This window comes from Ochlerotatus camptorhynchus, unplaced genomic scaffold (genome assembly GCF_037179485.1).
Source record: "Ochlerotatus camptorhynchus isolate MF236.1 unplaced genomic scaffold, CSIRO-AGI_Acam_v1.1 ptg000602l, whole genome shotgun sequence".
Classification (NCBI taxonomy): Eukaryota; Metazoa; Arthropoda; class Insecta; order Diptera; family Culicidae; genus Ochlerotatus; species Ochlerotatus camptorhynchus.
Window position 1 is genome coordinate 66,076 of NW_027041082.1, and position 21,700 is coordinate 87,775.

A 21,700-nucleotide genomic window follows, 5' to 3' on the forward strand; every position below is an offset into this window, starting at 1 on the left:
GTAAATAAGTGTTGCTGATATTTATTATTCGTACATTACGTGATGTGTACATGTGAAGTCCATAAATTATGTCACGCCACATGGCCAATTTTTAAACCCCCTTTACCTAGGTGTCAAGTTTTTTTGCGTGAACATTTTTTTTTTGTGTAGAATGTCATGGCTTCCAAAACCCCTCCCCCTAAAATCGTGACATAATCAATGGTCGTTCCCTCTGATGTAAACATTACACAAAAGATAGAGCACGATTGTATTCTCTTTCATTTTGTTTGCATCCGCCAAGCTATTTATTTTAGGTTTGCATATCACACTGTTCACAACGAGACTGGTATGCGAATATTTTGCTGATCAAATCAAAAATTATTTGCATGTCAGTCCTATTGATATTTTGTTCAGATACATCGATCATCCAGAATTTTTTCATTAGAATTCGATAGAACTTGTTTATTTTAACAGAAATATTGCGAACATACGATTAAAAGTAACATACGGAAGCGAAATAAAGGAAAACTGATTAAATATTTCAATTGTCTTTTTCTCAACTTGCTGTTTTTCGCCATGGGACTGTTATGCGAATAGCGGCAGTACAGTCGTTACTATTTTTCCTCGCTAGAAGTCATTTGAAGTGGATGCAGAAGTCCTCTGTTGCCAAGTGAAAAGAAAGGGAATCTTTCGAAAACCGTGATGCGAGTTCAACTGTTTTTCTCTTGGCGTGACTCATTATACACCGACTCTAGTCAAACGACACAACCCAAACGTCAAATCATATGTTCCCTACCAAAAACTTAGCCAGATTGTGACGGCCATAAGCGCTCGTAAAATACTGGATAAGCTACTCGAGTTTAGCGTACACTAGAATAGGGTGTTTGCCGTGTTTGCAATTAGCGTGTTTCCATTTAACGGAAACACACACACATGTGAAAAAGGTGTAGTCGATTCCGCTATTCTGACACCTACAAGTAACAAGTTGGTTTTTTTTAATTAGCGCCGAAATCACAGTTTCACCTTCAGCGTTCCCTTTATAAATTGCGGTGTGTATTTCGGTGAACTAAGAGGAAAGTTAAGTTTGTCGGTGAGTTAAGTTCCAACGTACGGACTTTTAGTTTGAAATTCGCCGCCGCACGACGTTGACTATCTACAAGACGCTGATTAGACCGGTGGTTCTCCACCGACAAACCGACATGAATGACCATAGAAAAAACAATAAAAATTCTGACCAAAGCACACTACTGACATCTGGCTCCGTGTTCACAGGAAATATTTAGCAAAGTCACGAACCCTCATGCAAAAGTTATGAATTGGTTCGTGTTTGATCTATTCTGGATAAATTATTTTTATCTAGATCAAAAAATTCTATGGATTTGACAGTTCGGATCACTGCACATTTAAATCGGCCGTTTACGATTTTCGGGCACAAGTCAAAATTAAGTGTCATGTCAGTTTGTCGGTGGGTTCTCTACGGCCACGAGACCTGGACTATGCTTGTGGAGGACCAACCGAACGGAAGGTGCTGCGTACCATCTACGCTGGAGTGCAGATGGATGACGGAACGTGGAGGAGGCGAATGAACCGCGAATTGCACCAACTGTTGGGACAACCATCCATCGTCCACACTGGAAAAATTGGGCAAAGTTACAAGAAGAGGTTGTGAAATATGTGTTTGACTCATAAAACCTGTTAGTTTCGCTTTCAGAAAGTGACAATCAGCGATTTAACGATTACTGAGCATTCACTCAGAGTGAGCGCTCACGAATCTTAAAATCGATTATTGTGACGCTCTGAAAGCAATATTGACAGGTTTTATGAGTCAAACACCTACTTCACAATCTTCTCTTGTAACATACAAGTAAAATTATTATTATAACATCTAATGTATTCATAATTCCGAAAAACTATTTTTATAGGCAGTGCGTGGAAGTAACCATGTGTTTAGGCACTAGGCTTTCGCATTGATTTGTCTGACACGATTCAGGTCGGATCTAGACTCCATAACCCATAGTCACCAGAAAATGATCCGGCTATATCTCCGGAACCATTTGACCGATTCCAAAAATTCAATACTATTCATTTGGCGTTTCTTGGAATTAAAAAAAAAAATCTCAGGTGAATTGCAAGGCAATAGTATTAGCAGTAGTAGTTATAGGTAGAATTCCAAAGTACTTCTAAGGAGAATTGTATAGGGATTGTGATTAGAATTCATGGACAATTTTATGAGGAATTCCAACATAACTTGGTGAACAATTTTAACGAAATTTTGAGTAAAATTCAAAGGGAATTCTGATGATAATTCTTAACAACAATTCCAAGGAAATACTGACAAGATTTCCAAAAGCATTCTGACATATGGATTCCAAGTGAATCCTGTTAACAATACAAAGGGAATCTGAATCTGAGCATAGAAGTCATTTTTTTTTAACTTTCACTCCGCATTTTCGTGTAACGGGTAATTTTGGCCGGTGTTCTGTGACCTTTATATTGAATATTGTCAATCAACGCAAGTTCATTGGTCACCCTGCATTCAACAGTAGCTACTTCCAACGATCGTCATTTTCAAAGCTTTGTTATTCTAAAGGCCGGTTTAAGATTCAACTCACTTGACCTACGAAAGGAAACCTGATCGATGTCAAGTCAATTGAACGCCGACTACCTGATCGGGGATGCGTTGAATCAACTCACTTCAACCGTATATTTTGACTAAAGAGCCTGAATTTATAAAGAGACGACATCTTATCCATTTGACAGGTCTTCTGCTCGATTGGAATGACTGTTCCTATGACTTTGACAGAAAATCGATTGTTCCAATTTTGACATGTCGCCTCTTTATAAATTTAGGCTCTTTAATTTTGACCTTAACGAATTAAGCTCTGCTGCACAGTTCTCTAATCCCGTCCTTCAAGTGTGATGTTGATGACGATGATGACGACTCCTCGGTATCACTTGGCAAACCCATTTCAATTCTCGTTTAAAAAAAAAAAACCCGATTCTAATCCTATTATCATCAGTCTAACGATAACATTTTCTTCTAGGAAAACTATACGCCGACTCCAGATTTATTGTGATTTTCAATATGAAAATTAATAACCGCACTTACTCAGTTGTAGTTGATGGGATGACATATGGACGGGTTGGGCGGTTGGTAAACGACCTTCTGTATCATCTCTCCGCCGCCTCCAGTATGGGAACCGGTGTTGTTGTTCCCATTCGGACTCAGCTCTCCCGTTTGATGGTGATGGTACTGTTGCTGCTGCTGTAACTGCTGCTGCTGCTTTTGCCGGTACTTAGTGGAGTATTTGTAGAAATCGGACATCTCGAACGGTTTGGTAACTTCCTTGTAGGGCTGTATTTTGCCCTGTTGGACAACGGTTACGTTTTTCGGCGATTCCGTTTGAATGTCGGGCGTGGAATGGATTCCGGATGCGGATCCCGTAGTGGTTATTGTCGAGGGAGTAGGAGAAACGGACGATTGCGGTCTTAGTGTAGGGGATGTGAGCGTGTTGGAAGAGGATGCCGATAGGGTTGGGGAGATTAGAAGGTCAGGATGTCGGGACGATAGGTTATTTTGCGGAGGAGCTTCCTGGCATTGATAGTAATGGGGTGGGAGGTTGTGATTTTCCCGATCGTAGTACTGAGGCGAATGTGGAATAAGATCCAAATGCTGCTGCTGTTGCTGCCGTTGTTGGTGCATTGCATGGGAGTAGTGACTTTGATGTTTCGGTGGTTGAGGAGGGGACCGAAGAAGCTTCTGCTGTAGTAATTGTTGTTGCTGCTGCTGTTGTTGTTGTTGTTGTTGTTGTTGTTCTAGCAGATAGGCTTGATGTTTCTGTTCTTCCAGCTGTCTTATCCGATGCTGTTGCTGTTGACGTTGTTGTTCCAAGATTTGCTGTTGTTTTTGCTGATAGTATCGCATTTGCTGGGGTGACAAAAGCAAAGGCGATGAAGGTGATGATAAACCGTAGTTGCTGCTGGTATTGATATGCAACGGAGTTTGTAGAGTTGAATGCGATTGCGAATGATGATGAGGAGGCGGTGGTGGCGGTGGTTCGGGATACGCCGGAAGTGAGGGAGGATTGGCCATCGACGAAGGAAGGGTTTTGTGCTTAACGACTGGACTATCCAACGAAGTTTCCCGCCAAACCTTCTCTCGTTTCTTGTGTTCACTGGATCCGGAGGTAACGGAAATTGTATCAGGTTGAATCGATTCATCTGATTGTTGCCGTTGTTGCTGTTGCTGCTGCTGCTGTTGTTTGTTGATAAAATCAAAGTTTCCCATTGAATTACTTTTGGTGGGAGCAGCGTACGCGTGTTGACTTAGTTTGGACCGGGAAAGTTTCATACTACCTCCTCCTTGTTTCCGATCCAGACTTGAGAAACGGTTGTCGACTGAACACCAAACCTTTTCTCCTGTTTCGAGCATCATCCAATATCCTCCGAGACCGGCTGCTCCTTCCTGCTGCTGATCGTAATTGAAGCCAGGAGGCAGTTTCGGGCAGAAGTTCTGGTCACTCATAGAGGTTGAAGGAACCAGTAGTGGAGGAGGCGGTGGAGGAGGCTGCAGCCTTGAGATCATTTTGACATCATACACAAATGCTTGTCCGGCAACCGTTGATGATCCACTAGCTGGAGGTGAAAGTACGTAACCAGGACTTGTGCCGTGGGAATGATGACCCGGAGGAGGACTGTAACTATGGAGCTGCTGTTGAATCAATTTATTCAATCGATGAGGACCACCACTCTGCAGCTGCTGTTGTGACTGTGCCTGGTAATGCTGATGTGGGTGAGAATGATGATGATGTCCACTACCGCTACTCACGGGCGACAGCTTCGCCGTATCTCCCGAAGCACCCGTTAGGTCATAACTTATCATTCCACTAAAGCTATCGTGCCGGACGCGATGTCTAAGCATACTCAGTTGAGAGACCATCGCTGCCGAGGCAGCAGGAGTCATACTTTGTGAACCGGATGGCATAACCGACAGTGTTCCCGAGTGGATCGAATAGGGCGAGATTTGCTGCGAGTGATAATGGCCTGGATGCTGCTGAACTGGAATTTGCACTAAAAGCTGCTGTTGCTGTTGATGTTGTTGTTTTGGAGCCGAACCAATTGAACTATTTAGGTTGCTGGAATGGTTTGACGATGCATTCGATTTCACCGAGTTCCTCCGCTCCGACACATTCATCATCATCATGCTGCTGCTGTTGCTGTTCGATCGAAACCGATTAAAGTTACTGCTTTTATGAATGTCTATATCGTCCCTCGTTGCAGGAGGAGATTTTTGCTGCTCAGCAGCTTGTTGCTGACGTTTTTTCAGTACGCTTAAATTTTGATTGATTGCTAATAGTTTCTGCTGAGCAGTTTCATAATTTTGCTTGTGTGTCCTTCGAACCGACTTAGATTGAGAGGTATCATTAGCTAATCGGAGCGATGCCTCCGATATCTGCTGCTGTATTTGCTTTTCCAAAAGAAGCTTATTGATGTCGTCTTCTTTATTGTTCAACAGATTTTCCGGCAGCTTGAAGCTGGTACCAATCTTCCGTCTCAAGGTGGGTGCCGCTCCATTTTGATCTTGACTTCCAATGCCAGCACTGAAATCACTCGGATACATTCCAATAAGTTGAGCCTCTTCTCGTTTGATTTGCTGCAACTGGGCGTACTTTTCGTTGAGCCTTTTTTCCAGCTCAGCTTTGCGAGCTTTGAGCTGATCATATTTACAAGGGCTTTTGGTGGCGCCATCGTCCTTGGTCCCTACACTCTTCAAGCTGGAAGGACTTCCTTTCTGAATGTCGACCACTGCTGCTCCAACACCTGCCTTGGAGGTAGTTGCCTGTTGTTGATGGGGCGGATTGCCAAAGTATGGTTGCTTCACCTTAGCATCCCCCATGTTTAGTTTCTTCTTGTTCTTCAGCTTTTGCTCTTGTTTGCACTCACATCGAACAGCACTGCCGCAAACGGGTACTAATGCTTCTGTGAATCATCATCGTCGTCGCCGCCGTCGTCATGAGGAGTGCAGCCACCAGAAAAGACCTTCTATTGAAACTCACTGATTATAATTAATGCAATTCGCGCGCGCTCTCACTTCTCATAACAACGAAACACACATATTGGAACGGTACGGTACACTACTGACTGTTGGCTTTGGGTCTTCTTCAAGTACGTACACTCAAATCTTCTCTCTTCGCGATGCTTCTGATTCGCTTAGTAGCTGCTGGCAGTCAACCGATACACTTTTGTTTTTTTTTTCAGATTAGATAAGCCTTGTACTATTATTTCCACACTCATATGATACTGCCTTTGTTGCTACACTTCTTTTATTTTTCTTCTTCATAGACGTTGATCTTATCTCTGGGTTCAAAAGGTGAAAAGTCGACGTTGTCAGATGCACACAATAAACAGTAAAATTAAGAGGATGTTGCACAAACAGTACTGCTAAACTTTAGACATGCTTATATTTTCAATATTTCTGTGCACAGTAGTTCTTAATTTGCATCTATATGCGTTCTGGTCATTGAAAAATTCTGGACTGCAGTTTATTACTGAATCGTTATAATTTCAAAATATTTACCTACTTTGAAACATCTTCGAAAGTTTTGACGTTCCACACGTACCTAAATAATATACATTAGGCTTTAATTTAATTAAAACAATCCAAAATCCTTCGATTACCAGCCAACCATTTTCGTTGCTTCGTCACCATCATTCCGCGATGATTCACGTTACGGTTTCCACTAACTGTATGTCGACGCTTTTCCAAAAAATTCCCTCACAGGCAATCCATCCGTCTGCGCGATATCATTCGTTGTGCATAAGCAGCTATTAGATAGCCAAGTACTTGTGTGATGTGATGGGTAGGTGGAGGGCCGCTGATGTGTTACCCCATCGCCATTAGCCATTCATCGCTCACTAGGCTATTACTGGCGTTGTTGTTGTTGCTCCTGTTGGTTGAGGGCTGGCGTAAAGGAAACGATGTAGGAAAAGGGCCAAGCCCCGAGTGTGCAGGGGCCGTTCGTTCACAACAATTTCATTCAAACACCAACACAAATGGACACTAACCGTACGCCCAACATATTTTTGCTGACGATGACTGTACGCCTCTCTTTCACTCGAATGGCCGACGTCTACTATGCTGTGCTCTTTCCTTTTTCATCGTCGGAGATGGGTGTCCTGAATTCTTTCGCCCAACTCTCGACGAGATTTTATGCTACGGGATCCCACGGAATAGCGCCTACCTTTGTGGGCGGATTTCACTATCGAACCGCACTGGAAACGTTCGCAAAACTAGCACAAACTGAAACAAACGGACTAAACACTCGGACTAAATCACTAATGAACTAAAGAAACAACTTAAAATAAACGGAATAAAGCAAAATGTTTGCTACGATAGAGCAGCGAACTGAGCTCGATCTGCTGCTGCCTCACGTTTCGCAGTTAGTACACAGAAATTCAAAACAACCCAAAATTAAGTTATTTTCACTCATCTCCCATGTTCCGTACAATAAGCCAAATTTGGGCAAACCGGCTCAAAGTAGTTTGCATTTAAGCACGGCAAAAAAAATTACCCATCGCTAAGTTATTTTCAATTTTTTCTACCCAAAATTAAGTTCAATTAACTCAAATTTGGGTATATCGCATATTACTCAATTTTGGCTTCTCGTACGGAACTAGACGGTTGAGTCGAATCTTTCGTTCTATTTTTGACAACAATAGCGAGAGAAAATGAAACGGGCAGAGGTCAAATAACTCAAATTTGAGTTTAAAAAACCCAAGCGGTGGGTAGTTTTGTTTTTCTGTGTACACACACATTCACAACTGGCTAACGAGAAATCTCGTACTCGGATACTCTATTCGTGTACGGTAAGACACCCATTAGTGTGAGCAGGAAAAACAAACGGCTGTCAGTGATTATTTGCACAGATCTGCATTCAGGAAGAACAATCAATATTTTTCACAAGGGGTGTATCATCAGCAATAATACACGGAGAAAAAATACTACCCAAAATTTGCGTTCTTTTTACTTAATTTTGAGTTGACCCTTGCACCAAAGATGAATACAAGAGCAAATTTTCATTATGTCGTAAGTAACATTCGCACCAATCCGAGAAAAATAAGGTTTTGTTTTGATGACCGAAAAGTTATTCCTATTTCCAAGTAAACACATATAATCTCATAGTGATAGCAATGTTTAACATATTTAGCAGGGTTTTAATCATACAAATGCAAATCGCTAGCTTTCATGCTAAAAAATACTGGTTTTTGAGTCAAAAGTTATTATACGTCGTTTGGTGGCCCCTATTGTTACTTAAGTCAAAGTGTATTTACCAGGATATTCGGCAGAATTATCAATTACGTCTCCTTACGTGCAGCCCATTCATCATTTTAGGACCACCGAAATCATCTTAGCAACAAACAGTTCGATTTATTCACTTTAATAATGAGAAAGCGAAACGACGAAAGTACACTTTTCACGGGTTTCTCAGCGCTGTTACTTAAGTCAAACGGCATCTCCATAGAAATTGGGTGACTTAAGTAACATCGAAAACTATTTTGATCGGAAGGTGATTACGTCGAAAAGCAATTTGACTGGTAAATAAATTTAAAAATGGGATTTGATCCTATATTCGGACAGTATATAGTGTAATAGCAGGAGAATCGATTGACACTGATAGCTCGACTTTGTTTACCTTTGTTACATTCGACGTAATGAAAATTTGCTCTTGAATACTAAGATGAAACTGTCGGAAGAAAAACTTTCTATTTTAGTGTCTTCTTTCACGGTCCCTTTCATCCAATGAGAACCCCCCGTATTCAAGGTAATTTTGTGGTTTTGCTGCCCCCTCGGAAGAGATGAAATTTTGCGCTCATTTTTATCAAAACAATCACACCAAAATCAGAGATGTCCCATTTTTTAATTACTCGATTAACAACTAATCGATTATTTTTTGTTCGCTGTGCTGCCATTTTTCCACCAATGAGAGTGCAGCACATGTTTGAAACGATCGGTGATGATCCTGTGGAGATGTTAATGCTTATATCGGCATGATCTAACCGATTATAAATAGTTTACTTTTCGGTTCGTTAATCGATTAAACGATTATTCGAATGAAAATCGGACATCACTAGATGAATGTGAAACGTCATTTCAAATATAAGGCCGTTCATAAATAATGATACAATTTGAAAGGGACCGGAGCTAATCACAAATTACGTCTCCATGGTAACTGAAATAAACACGAGTGTTCACCGGTTGCTTGCACTAGTTCAGGCATAACATTCGCAGCAAAAAAAGTTGTTGAATATTACATCGAAACTGCTGCAACCAGGTCAATCCATCGGTTGTGTAATATCACATTGTACGATGTACATCGATTTTGCGAACAAAATTACATCCATTCATGTAATATTGCATATGCTTTTTGCTATTACATCATTATTTCATACATCTGCTTGAATTACGTTGATCGATATTACATTTTTTTTGCTGTGTTTGATAACGGCACAAGAGCATTTGTAAACAAACTTTCTAAGGCCCTTTAAACACGAACCAAAGTACGCCCACGCAAACCAACAACATCATCGGATAGGGGCAACTATCACCTTTCCGAAAGTGGTATTGGTTTGCGTGAGCGTACTTTGGTTCGCGTGTAAAGGGCCTTAGAAATTTTGTTTACAAATGCTTTTGTGCCGTTATCAAATGTTATGCCTGAGTTATTGTCAACAATCAATTCGAAACTAACGATTTGAAATTGGCTCACTACACTACTTGACTAGCCTACACAGCAAAAAAAGTTGTTGTATATTACATCGAAACTACTGCAACCAGCCCTAATAAAAAATAACGATAAACGAACGATAACCCAAATCATTGAACTATTCCACAAATGGTTTGGATGATACCCAGAACACGTCGTTAAGCAAATTAACCATACAATTTTTATTAGGGAGGTCAATCCATCGGTTGTGTAATATCACATTGTACGATGTACATCGATTTTGCGAACAAAATTACATCCATTGATGTAATATTGTATCTGCTTTTTGCTATTACATCATTATTTCATACATCAGCTTGAATTACGTTGATCGATATTACATTTTTTTTTGCTGTGTATTGGTCCCAAGCAAATCGATTAACGAACCCTATTCTAGTATAAATTCCAGTACTACACTATGTTTGTTTCGATTCGATGTGAAAGTTTGACAGATAAAATTAGGGGTTAGTGGATTTTCCTATGTTTTGAGGTGTGAATCGATTAGCTTGGGACCGAAGATACGACCAGAGCTGAGCCAAAAATTTGAGCTCGTTTCTTCGGGACCTTCTAGTCTTAGAGTTACCTCTATGGTATTAGCATAGAGGTAACTCTAAGACTAGAAGGTTCCGAAGAAACGTGCTCAACTTTTTGGCTTATCTCTAGTACTCTCTTCGGTCCCAAGCTAATCGATTCACCCCTCGAAACATAGGAAAAACCAATAACCCCTCATTTTATCTGTCAAACTTTCATAGCGAATCAAAACAAACATTGCGTAGTACTAGAATTTCGACTAGAATGGGATACGTTAATCGTTTGCTTGGGACCAATAGGCTAGTCAAGTAGTGAGCCAACTTAAAATCGTTAGTTTCGTATTGATTGTTGGTATTAGGCTTTATCGGCTCTATGAATCTTTTTGTCGAACCTCCTAACGGAATCCCTTTTTGAAGAGCTTATTGAGTGGTGTTGAGTACTTGGCAGTCTGCAAGTAGTAGGCAAAATACGCGTATCTGTCAAAAGATAAGCAATTATAACGGATTTAGAAGGAAATAAATCAACACACTCAAAAGGCTTTATGAGCTTACCCATTAATGAGGGCTTTCAAGTTAGCGTGCACATGTAGCTCATTACTGTTTTAACTTTACTCATTCATCGGAACGCCCCTCGTACACGAAACAACTCGAGACCCTTTTTCATCCAAACCAAACACGACTCGTTTCCAATATTAAAAGTCACAATCATCAGCAATCAGTAATTGAAAATTATTCATTCATATGCTTGTATGCTTGCGATGATTTGCGAACGTAATGGTTCTTCGTTCTTCGTTTCGATATCAGTGTTTTCAAAAGGTCTGCAACGAACGGACAACCTTTGACCGTGTTTTCTCCTAGTATAGAATTAAAAATTTGAATAATGGCTCTAAAAGGATTGAATGTTCTGGAATTTGTTGGTTTAGCTCCGGGACCATTCTGCGGAATGATTTTAGCCGACTTTGGCGCGACCGTGACCAGGATAGATAAGGTTTGTATGGGACGAAAATAGGAACTTTGTACTCATACTGTTTTAATATTCTAGTCACCGATAAATAGCTTGGACGTTCTTCAGGGTGGTAAAAGAACATTGTCATTAGACCTGAAGAAGCCGAAGGCTATCGAGATAGTTCGTTCTTTGAGCCGTAAATCCGATATACTGATTGAACCCTTCCGGCCAGGAGTTATGGAAAAACTGGGATTAGGTCCTGCTGTAATGATGAAGGAAAATCCAAGGCTGATCTACGCTCGTTTAACGGGATTTGGTCAGAGCGGATCCCATGCACCCAGAGCAGGTCATGATATCAATTATGTAGCCTTGTCAGGAATCTTGTCCTTATTCGGCAGGAAAGGGGAACGTCCAACTGCACCTATAAATTTTGCTGCTGATTTTGCCGGCGGTGGTCTGTTGTGTGCTTTTGGAATTTTAGCAGCAGTATTGGAACGGCATCACTCTGGAATGGGTCAAATTGTAGATCATTCAATGGTTGAAGGCGCTGCTTATGTTGGTAGTTGGCTTATACGTTCCCAGAAACTTGCAATATGGGGGAAACGACGTGGGGAAAATATGCTGGATACAGGAGCGCATTTTTATGATACGTTCCAAACGAAGGATGGCAAATACATGTCCGTTGGAGCTCTTGAACCACAATTCTACAAAGAGCTGTTGCAGGGATTGGACCTGCAAAACGAACTGCCTCAATATGACGAAAATGACAAAAATAGACACCTAATTGAAGCTATTTTCCTGACCAAAACGAGAGACGAATGGACTGACATATTCAAAAATCTAGATGCGTGTGTATTCCCGGTGCTCGAACTGGAAGAAGTAGATCAATATCCGCACAATCGGGAGCGTAGTGTTTTTCTGGATAGAAATCTTACTAAAGATGGGGAACTTGTTCCAACACCTGCTCCAAAACTTAGCAGAACTCCGGCTCATTCCGGCGCACTGGTCATGGAGAAGGATGAGCTTCAGATGGTGATGGAAATTTGTGCAGAAATCGATTTGGGAGCTGAGGATATGGCAAGGTTGTGTGAGGAACGGGTAATATTGACAAGTACCAAGCCAAAGCTTTGATCGGACGGAGTAGGTATATGGTGGTAGTAATAATTACGCTTGGGGCACAATGTTTAGTCACATGAGTGATGCCGTTTACTTATGAGCTATTGCCGTTAAACTAATATTATTTTTATCGGTTCCAGAACTTGTTGATGGAATATGCTGTTTTCTAGAAAGATATTAGAATGTACAAAGGTGTTTTAGGTGATCACGAGAATTAAATATTTGTTTATAAAGTCGAAATGTTTGATCCATTTAAATTATCCGATATTTCTTATGGTTTTTTTTTTTTGATTATCGGACAGGTTTAGGCCGAAATGTCTCAGAATTTCGTGAAATTTTTCCCATCTCTCCCTCTAGTAAAGATCATGCCTATAAGAAGAAGAGGAGACAACTGGTTTCTTACTCTTTCATCTCTATCTCTATCACGCACTTCAAATCGGCCAATCACGAGCTGGTTCGCGTTTGACAGAAAAGTGGTTCGTTTTCGCCCCCGTATAGAGATTGCTGACGTTTATCGTACGCACACTACACTGAAACAAATCGACATGTGCCGTTTACTGGATCCATCTTATAACATAGCAATGTCAGCAGATTTATTCATTCTATGTGATGATTGATAGATTCCATTGTATTATCACTTTAAAACTATGACTGCGATATGGAATGATTTCTATCGTAATTTCACATACTTTGTACTTGATAATACTTTGCTTCGAACGTGGTTAGCGATAGGTAAAAAGTATATGAATATTGTCTGATATATTTCATGGTGAAAAATTGTTGATATGTCATGTTGATGTATGTGGGAACAGACATCTAGAAAGTAATGGAAAATCATATAAGTTTGCATTATTAGAAATTGACGTTTGTTGATATGTCGCGTGTAAACAGACATGTAGAAACTATTGGACTGTCATTTAACTTTGCAGTATAGGAAAACATGTATATCTCATATCTCATTGGAATAGCTTCCTTTGATTTTTGAGGTTTAAAGATTGTAAACAGATTTATCCCAATCATTATATAGTCATATAGATTTGCCTTTTAAGAAATCCAACAGCAAACATTTGTTTTGGCATGTTTTTCTGGGATGAATATCGCTCAAAATAAAATACATCTTACATGATTGCTCTTCATAAATTATTGAAACAATTTTCAACGATGTTATCGTACACTCATTAAAATGATTAGTTGATATTGTTGATATTGTAAATATTTCTAACAACAATGATACTGTATTGAATAATCTTTGTTTGTTATTGTTTCATAAGATAAGGGGTTCCGGAAAAGAATGTATTGAGATTGAAAAAAAAATGATTCTACTGCAATATTTACTTTGCTGTGATTCTAATTGTAAGCCTTCTACACAGCTAATTCAGATTCCAGCCCTAGTACTCGAACTTCATGAACCAGTTCCATCAACTCATATAATTTAGTCGTTGTTTTATTGCACACAGGCGCATTAAGAAAGATTTGAACAAACGACACCACCGAAACGGAACATAAACTTGTCAGTGCTATTTGTCTTCACTCTAGCAAAACGAGCATAAAGTTGCACTACATTCCATGTCGGGAGAGCTGTTCTTACTTCATGCTAATTGAACGAGCTCAATCTTGAAGTCAGCCGTGGTCCAGTGGAATCGAGCGCAGAAACCGAAAGCATCACACCTCAACAATTCTTGATCGAATCCCAAATCAGCTACAATAAAAAAAGACACAACTGTGAAAGCTCCCACTGCCTAATGTTTATTTTTCGATTTATTTTTAGAAATCGATTAAATATATGTGTCAAAAGAAGAAGTAAATTTCATGTGATTTTCACATAAACTTTACTTCGATTGATTTATGACACATATATAATATTGTGGTGAAACGTAAAGCTTATGCTAATGGGTTTCAAATCCATTTCAGTTAATTATTATAATTTGACTGATTTTCATTTATCATATGACGATCACATAAAAGTTACCAAATTATCAGCATTGTAAATGTATCAGATATTCATATAGAATTTACCTGACACATTTTCAATCATATCATTTTCAATGGATTATCTTATAGCGCAAATTTATTAGATTTCCACATAACAGGAATATGTCAAATTGGTTCAGTGTAAAGGCCCAAGCTCAATGACGGCGGAAGCGGAACGGCAACGCCAGCGGAAAAGCCCGATCTGAGTAAGCCTACTCGTTGGATTGAAAACTAGTTAGATTCAAATCGACTTCAGTTAGGCATCTTGATGTCATTAGTGACAACTGTCAAACTTTCCGTTTCCGTTCCGCTTCCGCCCACATTGCGTTTGGGCCTTTAGTCACGTATACGTATATGCAAAATGTTTTCATCGGGAAAAAAAACTTCATATCGGAAAATTTTCCCGATGAAAACAAATCACTGACACAATCATACTTTAGCATTCTACTGTACCATTTAAATCGAATGAGCGCAAGAGAGAAACAGATTAGTGGGAAAACAAACCGTAGATTCATCCAAGTTTGCTAGATAGAGAAAGACTATTAAACGTCAAAAAGGTATATTGTCTCATCTTCCTCTTAGATCGTGCTCGCATGTTTTTAGTAGAAATACTCAGAGGGAGAGATGAGCGGAGAAAACAAAATACAATTCGGCAGCAGGGATTTGTAGCTAAATAATCTTGCAACCCTTGCTAGAAGCTAGCATTTCACATGACTTTTCCTTTTGATTCAATTTACGTGCAAAATAATAATTGAGTCTGAGTGCATGGCAATATTTTGTACATTTCTTGGTGCTATTAGTTAACCAACTAAGATCAATTAATCAATGGAGTTAGAATATTGTTTTTTATTCAAAAAAACTAGTTGAATTTGAGAAGCACACGAAACATAAATGTGACCTGGAGACGAACCAGCCCAGGGCTGAAAGTCTCCTTAATATAAAAAAAAGGTGATTGAATTTCTGTTCGATTGCAATACTCTCTAAATTAATCTAGTAAGAATAAGAAATCCTCGGAAAAATTCTAATGGGACTGTTCGATTGGCTCAGATTTTGACAGTTCATTTGGCTCAAAACATTCCTTCTGCTTCGGGGATTCTGGAGGATATTCTGGGAGCCATGTCTATCGAACTAGAAACTTAATCGAAAAGGTGAGTAACTTCTATTGTACTGCCAATAGCATTAAAATCTTATTAGCATTCTCTTTTCAGAACTATCCTTACAGTAAGCCTCTTTACTTAAATTGGGTCACGAATGTCTCCTGTACGGATGACTGGCATCGAGATCGAGCTGGGGAAAGCAGCAATAGAATATTGATGTGTAAAATGTTTAAATAAATTTGAAATTTGTGTTAAACAAAATATTTAAAACCCAATAAACATGACATCACACAAAAAATTATCGTTGATGAAATTGAAAAAATCGTTGGTAGAATTAACAGTTTGCGTTGGTTTTTTTGGTAGAAAGCGGTTAGCTTTCAAAATAAAAGTTAGCCAACAGTCAAATCAAAAGTAGTCTACTCACTACTTTTAAAAGTTTGAACTTTCAAAATGAATTTTACTACTGTCAAATCAAAAGCATCACAGTGTTGAAATTAAAAGTGGATTATTTTTTAACCAAAACAAACTATTAACATAAAAGTTCCTTACTGTTACAATAATATGTACCATTTCGAATTAAAAAAATCACTATTTTCAGTATGAATACCAGCATTTTCAATCATAACAATCAAATTTTTCATTTAAAAATCTATTAATTATAAAATTCCTATTTTTGTGCTTCAATTTCATGTTCCAAAAATAAATTTATGTTTTTATATTGAATGTTTTTACAGTTTACATGATAATTATTAGATTTTTGTATGGTTAGATAGACGTCGTATAGCAGCAGTCAGATTTTGAACTGCATCATCCGTCTGTTGTGGTCCAGTACGGAGCAACAAAACTCAGTGAACTGGTGGCTTCGCTGAGGACATGTTCTATGTGGGAAGCAGCCAGCGATCTAATCTAGAATGGTATATAGAAATTAATGAGAGTGTAAAAGTGTGGGGTAATCTTAAATAATCTTGTCCAAGCAGGAGCAAATTTAAGGTCACTTACTGGAATCTTTGTCGGACATTTGCGAGGTTTGCGTCTGTTCGAGAGTTTCTGTTGCATGGGTCGATGCACAGGCTGGTGGCTGGTAAAATGTTCCACCTATTGTTTGGCGCGTTTTGTCTTTATATACTCATGCTACCGTAGAATAACCCATAAAAGGTAGAAATCTACCCATGAAGAAGTAATTTTGACAGTAAAACAAATTTCGATTTGAAAATTTGCGCTTTTAAAACTACAAGATAAAATCAAAACATTCGTTTTTGAATTGAAAATTACATTGTTAAATTAAATATCTTCGTAGTTAGGGTAACGAATTTGTTGATACTTTTAAATTAAAAGGTCAATATTTTTACTGGTACAATTTTTGTTTTTTGTGTGTACTAATCCGATATGATTGACATCACACTTACAAGTGTAGAGCGTTTGATAATTATGTGTCAGATTTTTTAAGTCAACAAACGGGATATATGGAATCCGCGTGTGTCGCAAGCGTTTTTATAGTGATAAGAAATAGTTTATATCAAAACATTCACACTTGAAATGGATGTGTTTGCCAAATTGCGCAAATTTAGATGTGAAACACATGTGAGTGACGTGTTATTTTTTATGAGTGTATAAGAGAGTTTATCTGTGACTAGAAATACTCAGAGGGAGAGATGGGCGGAGAGAATGTTTTGAGCCAAATGAACTGTCAAAATCTGAGCCAATCGAACATTCCAATTAGAATTTTCCGAGAATTTCTTATTCTTACTAGAATAAATTTGAGAGTATTGCAATCGAACAGAAATTCAATCACCTTTATGTTTTGAGTGCTTCTCAAATTCAACTAGTTTTTGGAACCAAAAACAATATTCTAACGCTATTGATTAATTGATCTTCGTTGGTTAATGAATGGCAACCAGAAATGTGCAAAATATTGCGATGCAATCAATTATTATTTTGCACGTAAATCGAATCGAAAATAAAAGTCATTTGAAATATTAGCTTCTAGCAAGGGTTGCAAGATAATTTAGGAACAAATCCCTGCTGCCGAATTGTATTTTGTTTTCTCCGCCTATCTCTCCCTCTGAGTATTTCTATCTGTGACCCATATACCGACTCACATCCCTGTCAGTAGTTTGATCTATTTTTGTTTATAATCGTAATTCCTTTCGGTTTCTGATATAGAAAGAATTTTGCATCTGAATGGCGTCGCTGAAGGAGTTGGAAATCGACAGGATCTCGCTGCAACCTCCCACGGTACCATGTCCACAGGAAATTCAACGAATTCCGGCTGCGGAAATCAGCTACGGTGATTTTTTCACCCGATTTATGCAAACGAACACCGCTGTCATCGTTACTTCGGTAGCCGACCACTGGGAGTGCTATCGGCGCTGGGTACACCGCAACGAAACCGGTGTCGATAAAGTAGATGTGAGCTACCTAAAGGCGCGAATCGACAACGTGACTGTTCCGGTTGCAGACTGCGGCAAACAGTATTACAATGCCCACGAGAAATTGGACATGGGGTTTCATGATTTTTTGGATTATTGGAACGATGACGAGAAAAGGGTAGACACGCAATCGAAGCTATACCTCAAAGATTGGCATTTGCGAGAAACGATGCCGGAATATCGCTTCTACGAAACACCGATGTTCTTCGCATCAGATTGGTTGAATGAATATTTGGTGGACCGGAAGCAGGACGACTACATGTTCGTGTACATCGGTCCGAAGGGAACGTGGACGTCCTTTCACGCTGACGTTTTTTCATCGTACAGTTGGTCAACAAATATCTACGGCGTGAAAAAGTGGTTACTGCTACCACCGGGTGAGGAATCGAAGCTGAAGGATTCACTGGGAAACTTTCCGTTCGAAATAAGTGAAGAGTTGTTGACGGAGAAGAGGGTGGTTTATTATAATATTCTACAGAAAGCGGGAGAAGCTATATTCGTGCCAAGTGGTTGGTACCATCAGGTGCAAAATCTAGAAGATGCCATATCCGTTAACCATAATTGGTTCAATGGGTGTAATATAGTCAACATTTGGTATGGTTTGAACACAGCACATGAGCAGGTTGTGAAGGAAATTGAAGACTGCAGAGATATGGACAATTTTGACCAACATTGCCAACTGATGTTGAAGGCATCCTACGGAATGGACCTGGAGATATTTCTTAATATGTTAATACACATTTGCAATAAACGCTTAGATGCTTTTAAATCTAACCATTGTTTGGAACAGTTTGATGTTTACAAGTTGGGAAGAAATCATGTTCAATTCGATTTGATTGCTATTGACAATGTCTTGAACCTAATGCTAGACAAAAGCGATTTGCTGGAAGCTTTGCAGCTGCTAGCGAAGGTAGTTGACTGCATTGAAACAATAAATAAAAATACTTAATTAAGATGAAAATTATAATTTATATTTTCCGAAATTCTTGTAGGTATTCAATGCAAAAAGGAAATTTCGGATAGAAAATAATAAATTCACAACGGCTTGGTTTTTGGGATAACGGACTGTTTTTTTTTTGCTTTTTGTAACTGCTTACATTTTTAACAATATGTATGATTTGCAAAAAGTACACAAGATTTTCCTGGTAATTTCACCTTTACTCCATACAGTAGAGGGCTTTCTATTTGTTTACTCTTCTGGACTTTTATATAGTTTTAATGTTTAAAATTAGTTTTATCCATGTTGTTATTTATGAATTATTTATTTTAATTTTTCCTATAAATCGATCATCTCATAATCGATAGTGTCACCTGTTTTAATATGTGTATGTATGTATGTATGTATGCATGTGTTTCTTGAGCATTTACGCTATCCTTGCCGTGTTTGACTTAATATAATATCGTTTCCCTATATTTAGTGTTCCGTTTTCCCACATACTTACGACGATATTTTCAAAATGAATCATAATTAATTTGAGTAGGACTTCCTTTCGCAAACTACTCATTGGTTATCAGTAGCAAAAGCCATTGATTGGTGGCTCTTTATCTATATATGTTTCACAATCAATCAGTTGGAAGTTTGAAAGGCAATTGGAGCTTACACTATACAACATGTTCTGGATTTGATAATTCTCATTTTTACGATTAGCATATAGCTTGACTATAACGATTAGTGTCACTCGTGTATAGTTTTACTCGCGTTTTTTTTTATTAATCTCCGTTAACGTCCGCTTTTTTGTCTCTTTGTCAACTGTATTTCAATATGTGATCACATGGTGTGATCTCCTTTTGTTTTGCGCAGTTGTAAGATTTGGAATATGCAGTGCAATTCTTGCCCCTCTCGCTACATGAATTAAATATTGCAAAAGGAACTTTAGTTAGTAATATTGGCAGTTTCGCATGTCGTTAGTGAGGCTCAATTACGTCACTTCTAAGAAGTTCTGCTCAATGCACTGTGTGTGTGAACCGGCAAGTTTACGTACGCTCTTTCGGACAACTAAGTGCAATTAACATTAGTTTGATTGAATGTACAGAAAACTACAGCAGTTTTAATTATTCAAAATATCCATCTAAAAGCTATGATTGTGAAAACAAAAGCAGAACCTGTTAACAAAAATATAATCGCCTTCTATTAAAAAAAATGTATGCACCCTACACTATAAAGTAATTGTCGATCAGCTCAACTGAATCCCTCCCTGTCCTGCTGCAAAAGGCGATACACCTTCAAAGTGGCCTGAAATTTGGAAGATACATCGCAAAAATTTTCATGAAAATACGTGTATAATGTATATTCGCTATCTGCTACATCAGTTTCTCGGTTTCAAAAAGGTTCTCTAACAACATAATAAGACGCAAAAAAGGAAATAAACTGCTATAAACCAGGAAATTTTGATCAACCGACTGTTCATCATCACACTTGGGCCTATCATCAGAAGCGACTACTGTTTCTACCATGATACAGGGGTTTCTTGCCACCTCCACCACCACCGGACTTTTTATTCCCTCCTCCGTAGCCACCGCCGCCGCCACCACCTTTACTTCCTCCGCCTCCACCGGACGAATGACCACCACTGCTGCCTGGACCGCCACCACTACTTCCGCCGCCAAGACCTCCGGGACCGAAGAAGCTCGGTGTCGGCGAGCTTTGCTGCTGCTGCTGCTGCTGTTGTTCATCGGTGAGTGAGGCGAATGCATTATTGTTGCCCCAACCTTGGAACATCGATGCCGAACCCAGGCGGGTTACCTCCGTGGATTTTTGCTGTGAAATGGATACCAGTTAGAGTCAGATCCAGAAGTTTGGTAATTTATATTACTACACGGGATCGAAAAAATTACTGCATCGAAGAAATTGTCCACTATTTACAAAAAAATAATTATAGGGCTATCCTTAAACTAGGAACGTAGACAGTTTTTGAGCGTTTTAAGACCCCCAACTCCTCCTGCGTAGATATTCGTCCATACACATTTTTGGTACCTGATTAGAACCGTGAACACTCACCAAACTATAGTCGCTATATTCAAATGGTCAAATAGCGGAACCAATCGAGCAAATCTCGACCAACAACAGAAAAGAGCACATCAGCTGTTGCGAACGAAACTTCGGAACCCCTTTTCTCGTGATTCAAGGCTCGCCTACGCAAACAAACACCATCTTTAGGTTGTGGAAAGTTTCCCCTATCCGATGAAGCTGGTAATTTAACTTCGATTGGCGAGGGAAGAATAATCCACGTTTTGTTTTTAAAAGTTGATAGTACCTTTTTAATTGTTGGTCTACAATATATTGAATTGGTTCCGCTTTTTGATAGATCGAAATTCTATCCGCCAGACTATGAATATAGCGACTATACTCCTTCCCTCTTAAAGCCTCAAACGTAATAATTAGAATCGGTGTATAATGAGTCACGCCAAGTCTACCTATTGAACTGTCAAACCGGCTACCTATCGTGCAAAGTAAACAAGCATTACGATGCTATGAAAGGTATTGCAATTAAATATAAAATATAATCGAAGAAATGATCATAAATGATCGCAGGGAGCATTACATTTGTCATGCGATACCTTTTGTAATTGTCAGTAATGAGAATTTCTACTATTTTTCGTTAAGATATTTTGACAAAGTCACTGATATAATGATTTACTACAGCCGCTATTATTTTTTCTCGCTAGAAGTCATTTGAAGTTGATGCAGAAGTCCTCTGTTGCCAAGTGAAAAGAAAGAGAATCTTTCAAAAACCGTGATGCGAGTTCAACTGTTTTTCTCTTGGCGTGACTCATTATACACCGACTCTAGTAATAATGTAGTTTCCACTGTCATTGCGTTTGGGCGAAGACAGCCACAGAAAAACAAAACTACCCACCGCTTGGGTTTTTT

At 39.0% G+C, this 21,700-nt stretch overlaps 4 protein-coding genes across 11 annotated transcripts in view; 2 read left to right on the forward strand and 2 right to left on the reverse strand.

Moving 5' to 3' along the window:
* Nucleotides 1-1,959: 1,959 nt before the first annotated feature.
* Nucleotides 1,960-7,400, reverse strand: LOC135714051 (alpha-protein kinase 1-like). Of its 8 annotated transcripts, none has more exons than XM_065237320.1 (3): nt 7,221-7,400; nt 2,846-6,334; nt 1,960-2,672 (listed from the first exon to the last, which is right to left on the reverse strand). In XM_065237320.1, the coding sequence occupies exon 2, from the start codon at nt 5,873-5,875 to the stop codon at nt 3,089-3,091; it is 2,787 nt and encodes a 928-aa protein (XP_065093392.1). In that variant the 5' UTR covers nt 5,876-6,334; nt 7,221-7,400; the 3' UTR covers nt 1,960-2,672; nt 2,846-3,088. The 8 variants fall into 8 exon arrangements, with proteins under 8 accessions (XP_065093392.1, XP_065093390.1, XP_065093389.1 ...); XM_065237318.1 differs by having other exon boundaries at nt 2,846-6,420; XM_065237317.1 differs by having other exon boundaries at nt 2,846-6,425.
* Nucleotides 7,401-11,112: 3,712 nt separating this feature from the next.
* On the forward strand, nt 11,113-12,527 carry LOC135714050 (alpha-methylacyl-CoA racemase-like). The gene is made up of 2 exons (XM_065237312.1): nt 11,113-11,258; nt 11,313-12,527. The coding sequence occupies exons 1-2, from the start codon at nt 11,151-11,153 to the stop codon at nt 12,345-12,347; spliced, it is 1,143 nt and encodes a 380-aa protein (XP_065093384.1). The 5' UTR covers nt 11,113-11,150; the 3' UTR covers nt 12,348-12,527.
* Nucleotides 12,528-17,563: 5,036 nt separating this feature from the next.
* LOC135714048 (2-oxoglutarate and iron-dependent oxygenase JMJD4 homolog) lies at nt 17,564-18,790 on the forward strand. Its single transcript, XM_065237309.1, has one exon. The coding sequence runs from the start codon at nt 17,582-17,584 to the stop codon at nt 18,776-18,778; it is 1,197 nt and encodes a 398-aa protein (XP_065093381.1). The 5' UTR covers nt 17,564-17,581; the 3' UTR covers nt 18,779-18,790.
* An 84-nt stretch (nt 18,791-18,874) lies between these two features.
* Nucleotides 18,875-21,700, reverse strand: part of LOC135714047 (eukaryotic translation initiation factor 4 gamma 1-like) — a 30,133-nt gene continuing 27,307 nt past the window's right edge. Inside the window, exon 3 of the mRNA XM_065237308.1 lies at nt 18,875-20,587. Within this exon, the coding sequence (XP_065093380.1) occupies nt 20,258-20,587 (330 nt within the window). The 3' untranslated portion in view covers nt 18,875-20,257. The remainder of the gene's footprint in view (nt 20,588-21,700) is intronic.

Bases quoted from the DNA above. Each gene is read 5' to 3' on its own strand.
- LOC135714048 (XM_065237309.1), top strand. From the start codon at position 17,582: ATGGCGTCGCTGAAGGAGTTGGAAATCGACAGGATCTCGCTGCAACCT.
- LOC135714051 (XM_065237320.1), bottom strand. From the start codon at position 5,875: ATGGGGGATGCTAAGGTGAAGCAACCATACTTTGGCAATCCGCCCCAT.
- LOC135714050 (XM_065237312.1), top strand. From the start codon at position 11,151: ATGGCTCTAAAAGGATTGAATGTTCTGGAATTTGTTGGTTTAGCTCCG. The intron at 11,259-11,312 runs GTTTGTATGGGA...TTAATATTCTAG, and splicing joins CCGTGACCAGGATAGATAAG to TCACCGATAAATAGCTTGGA.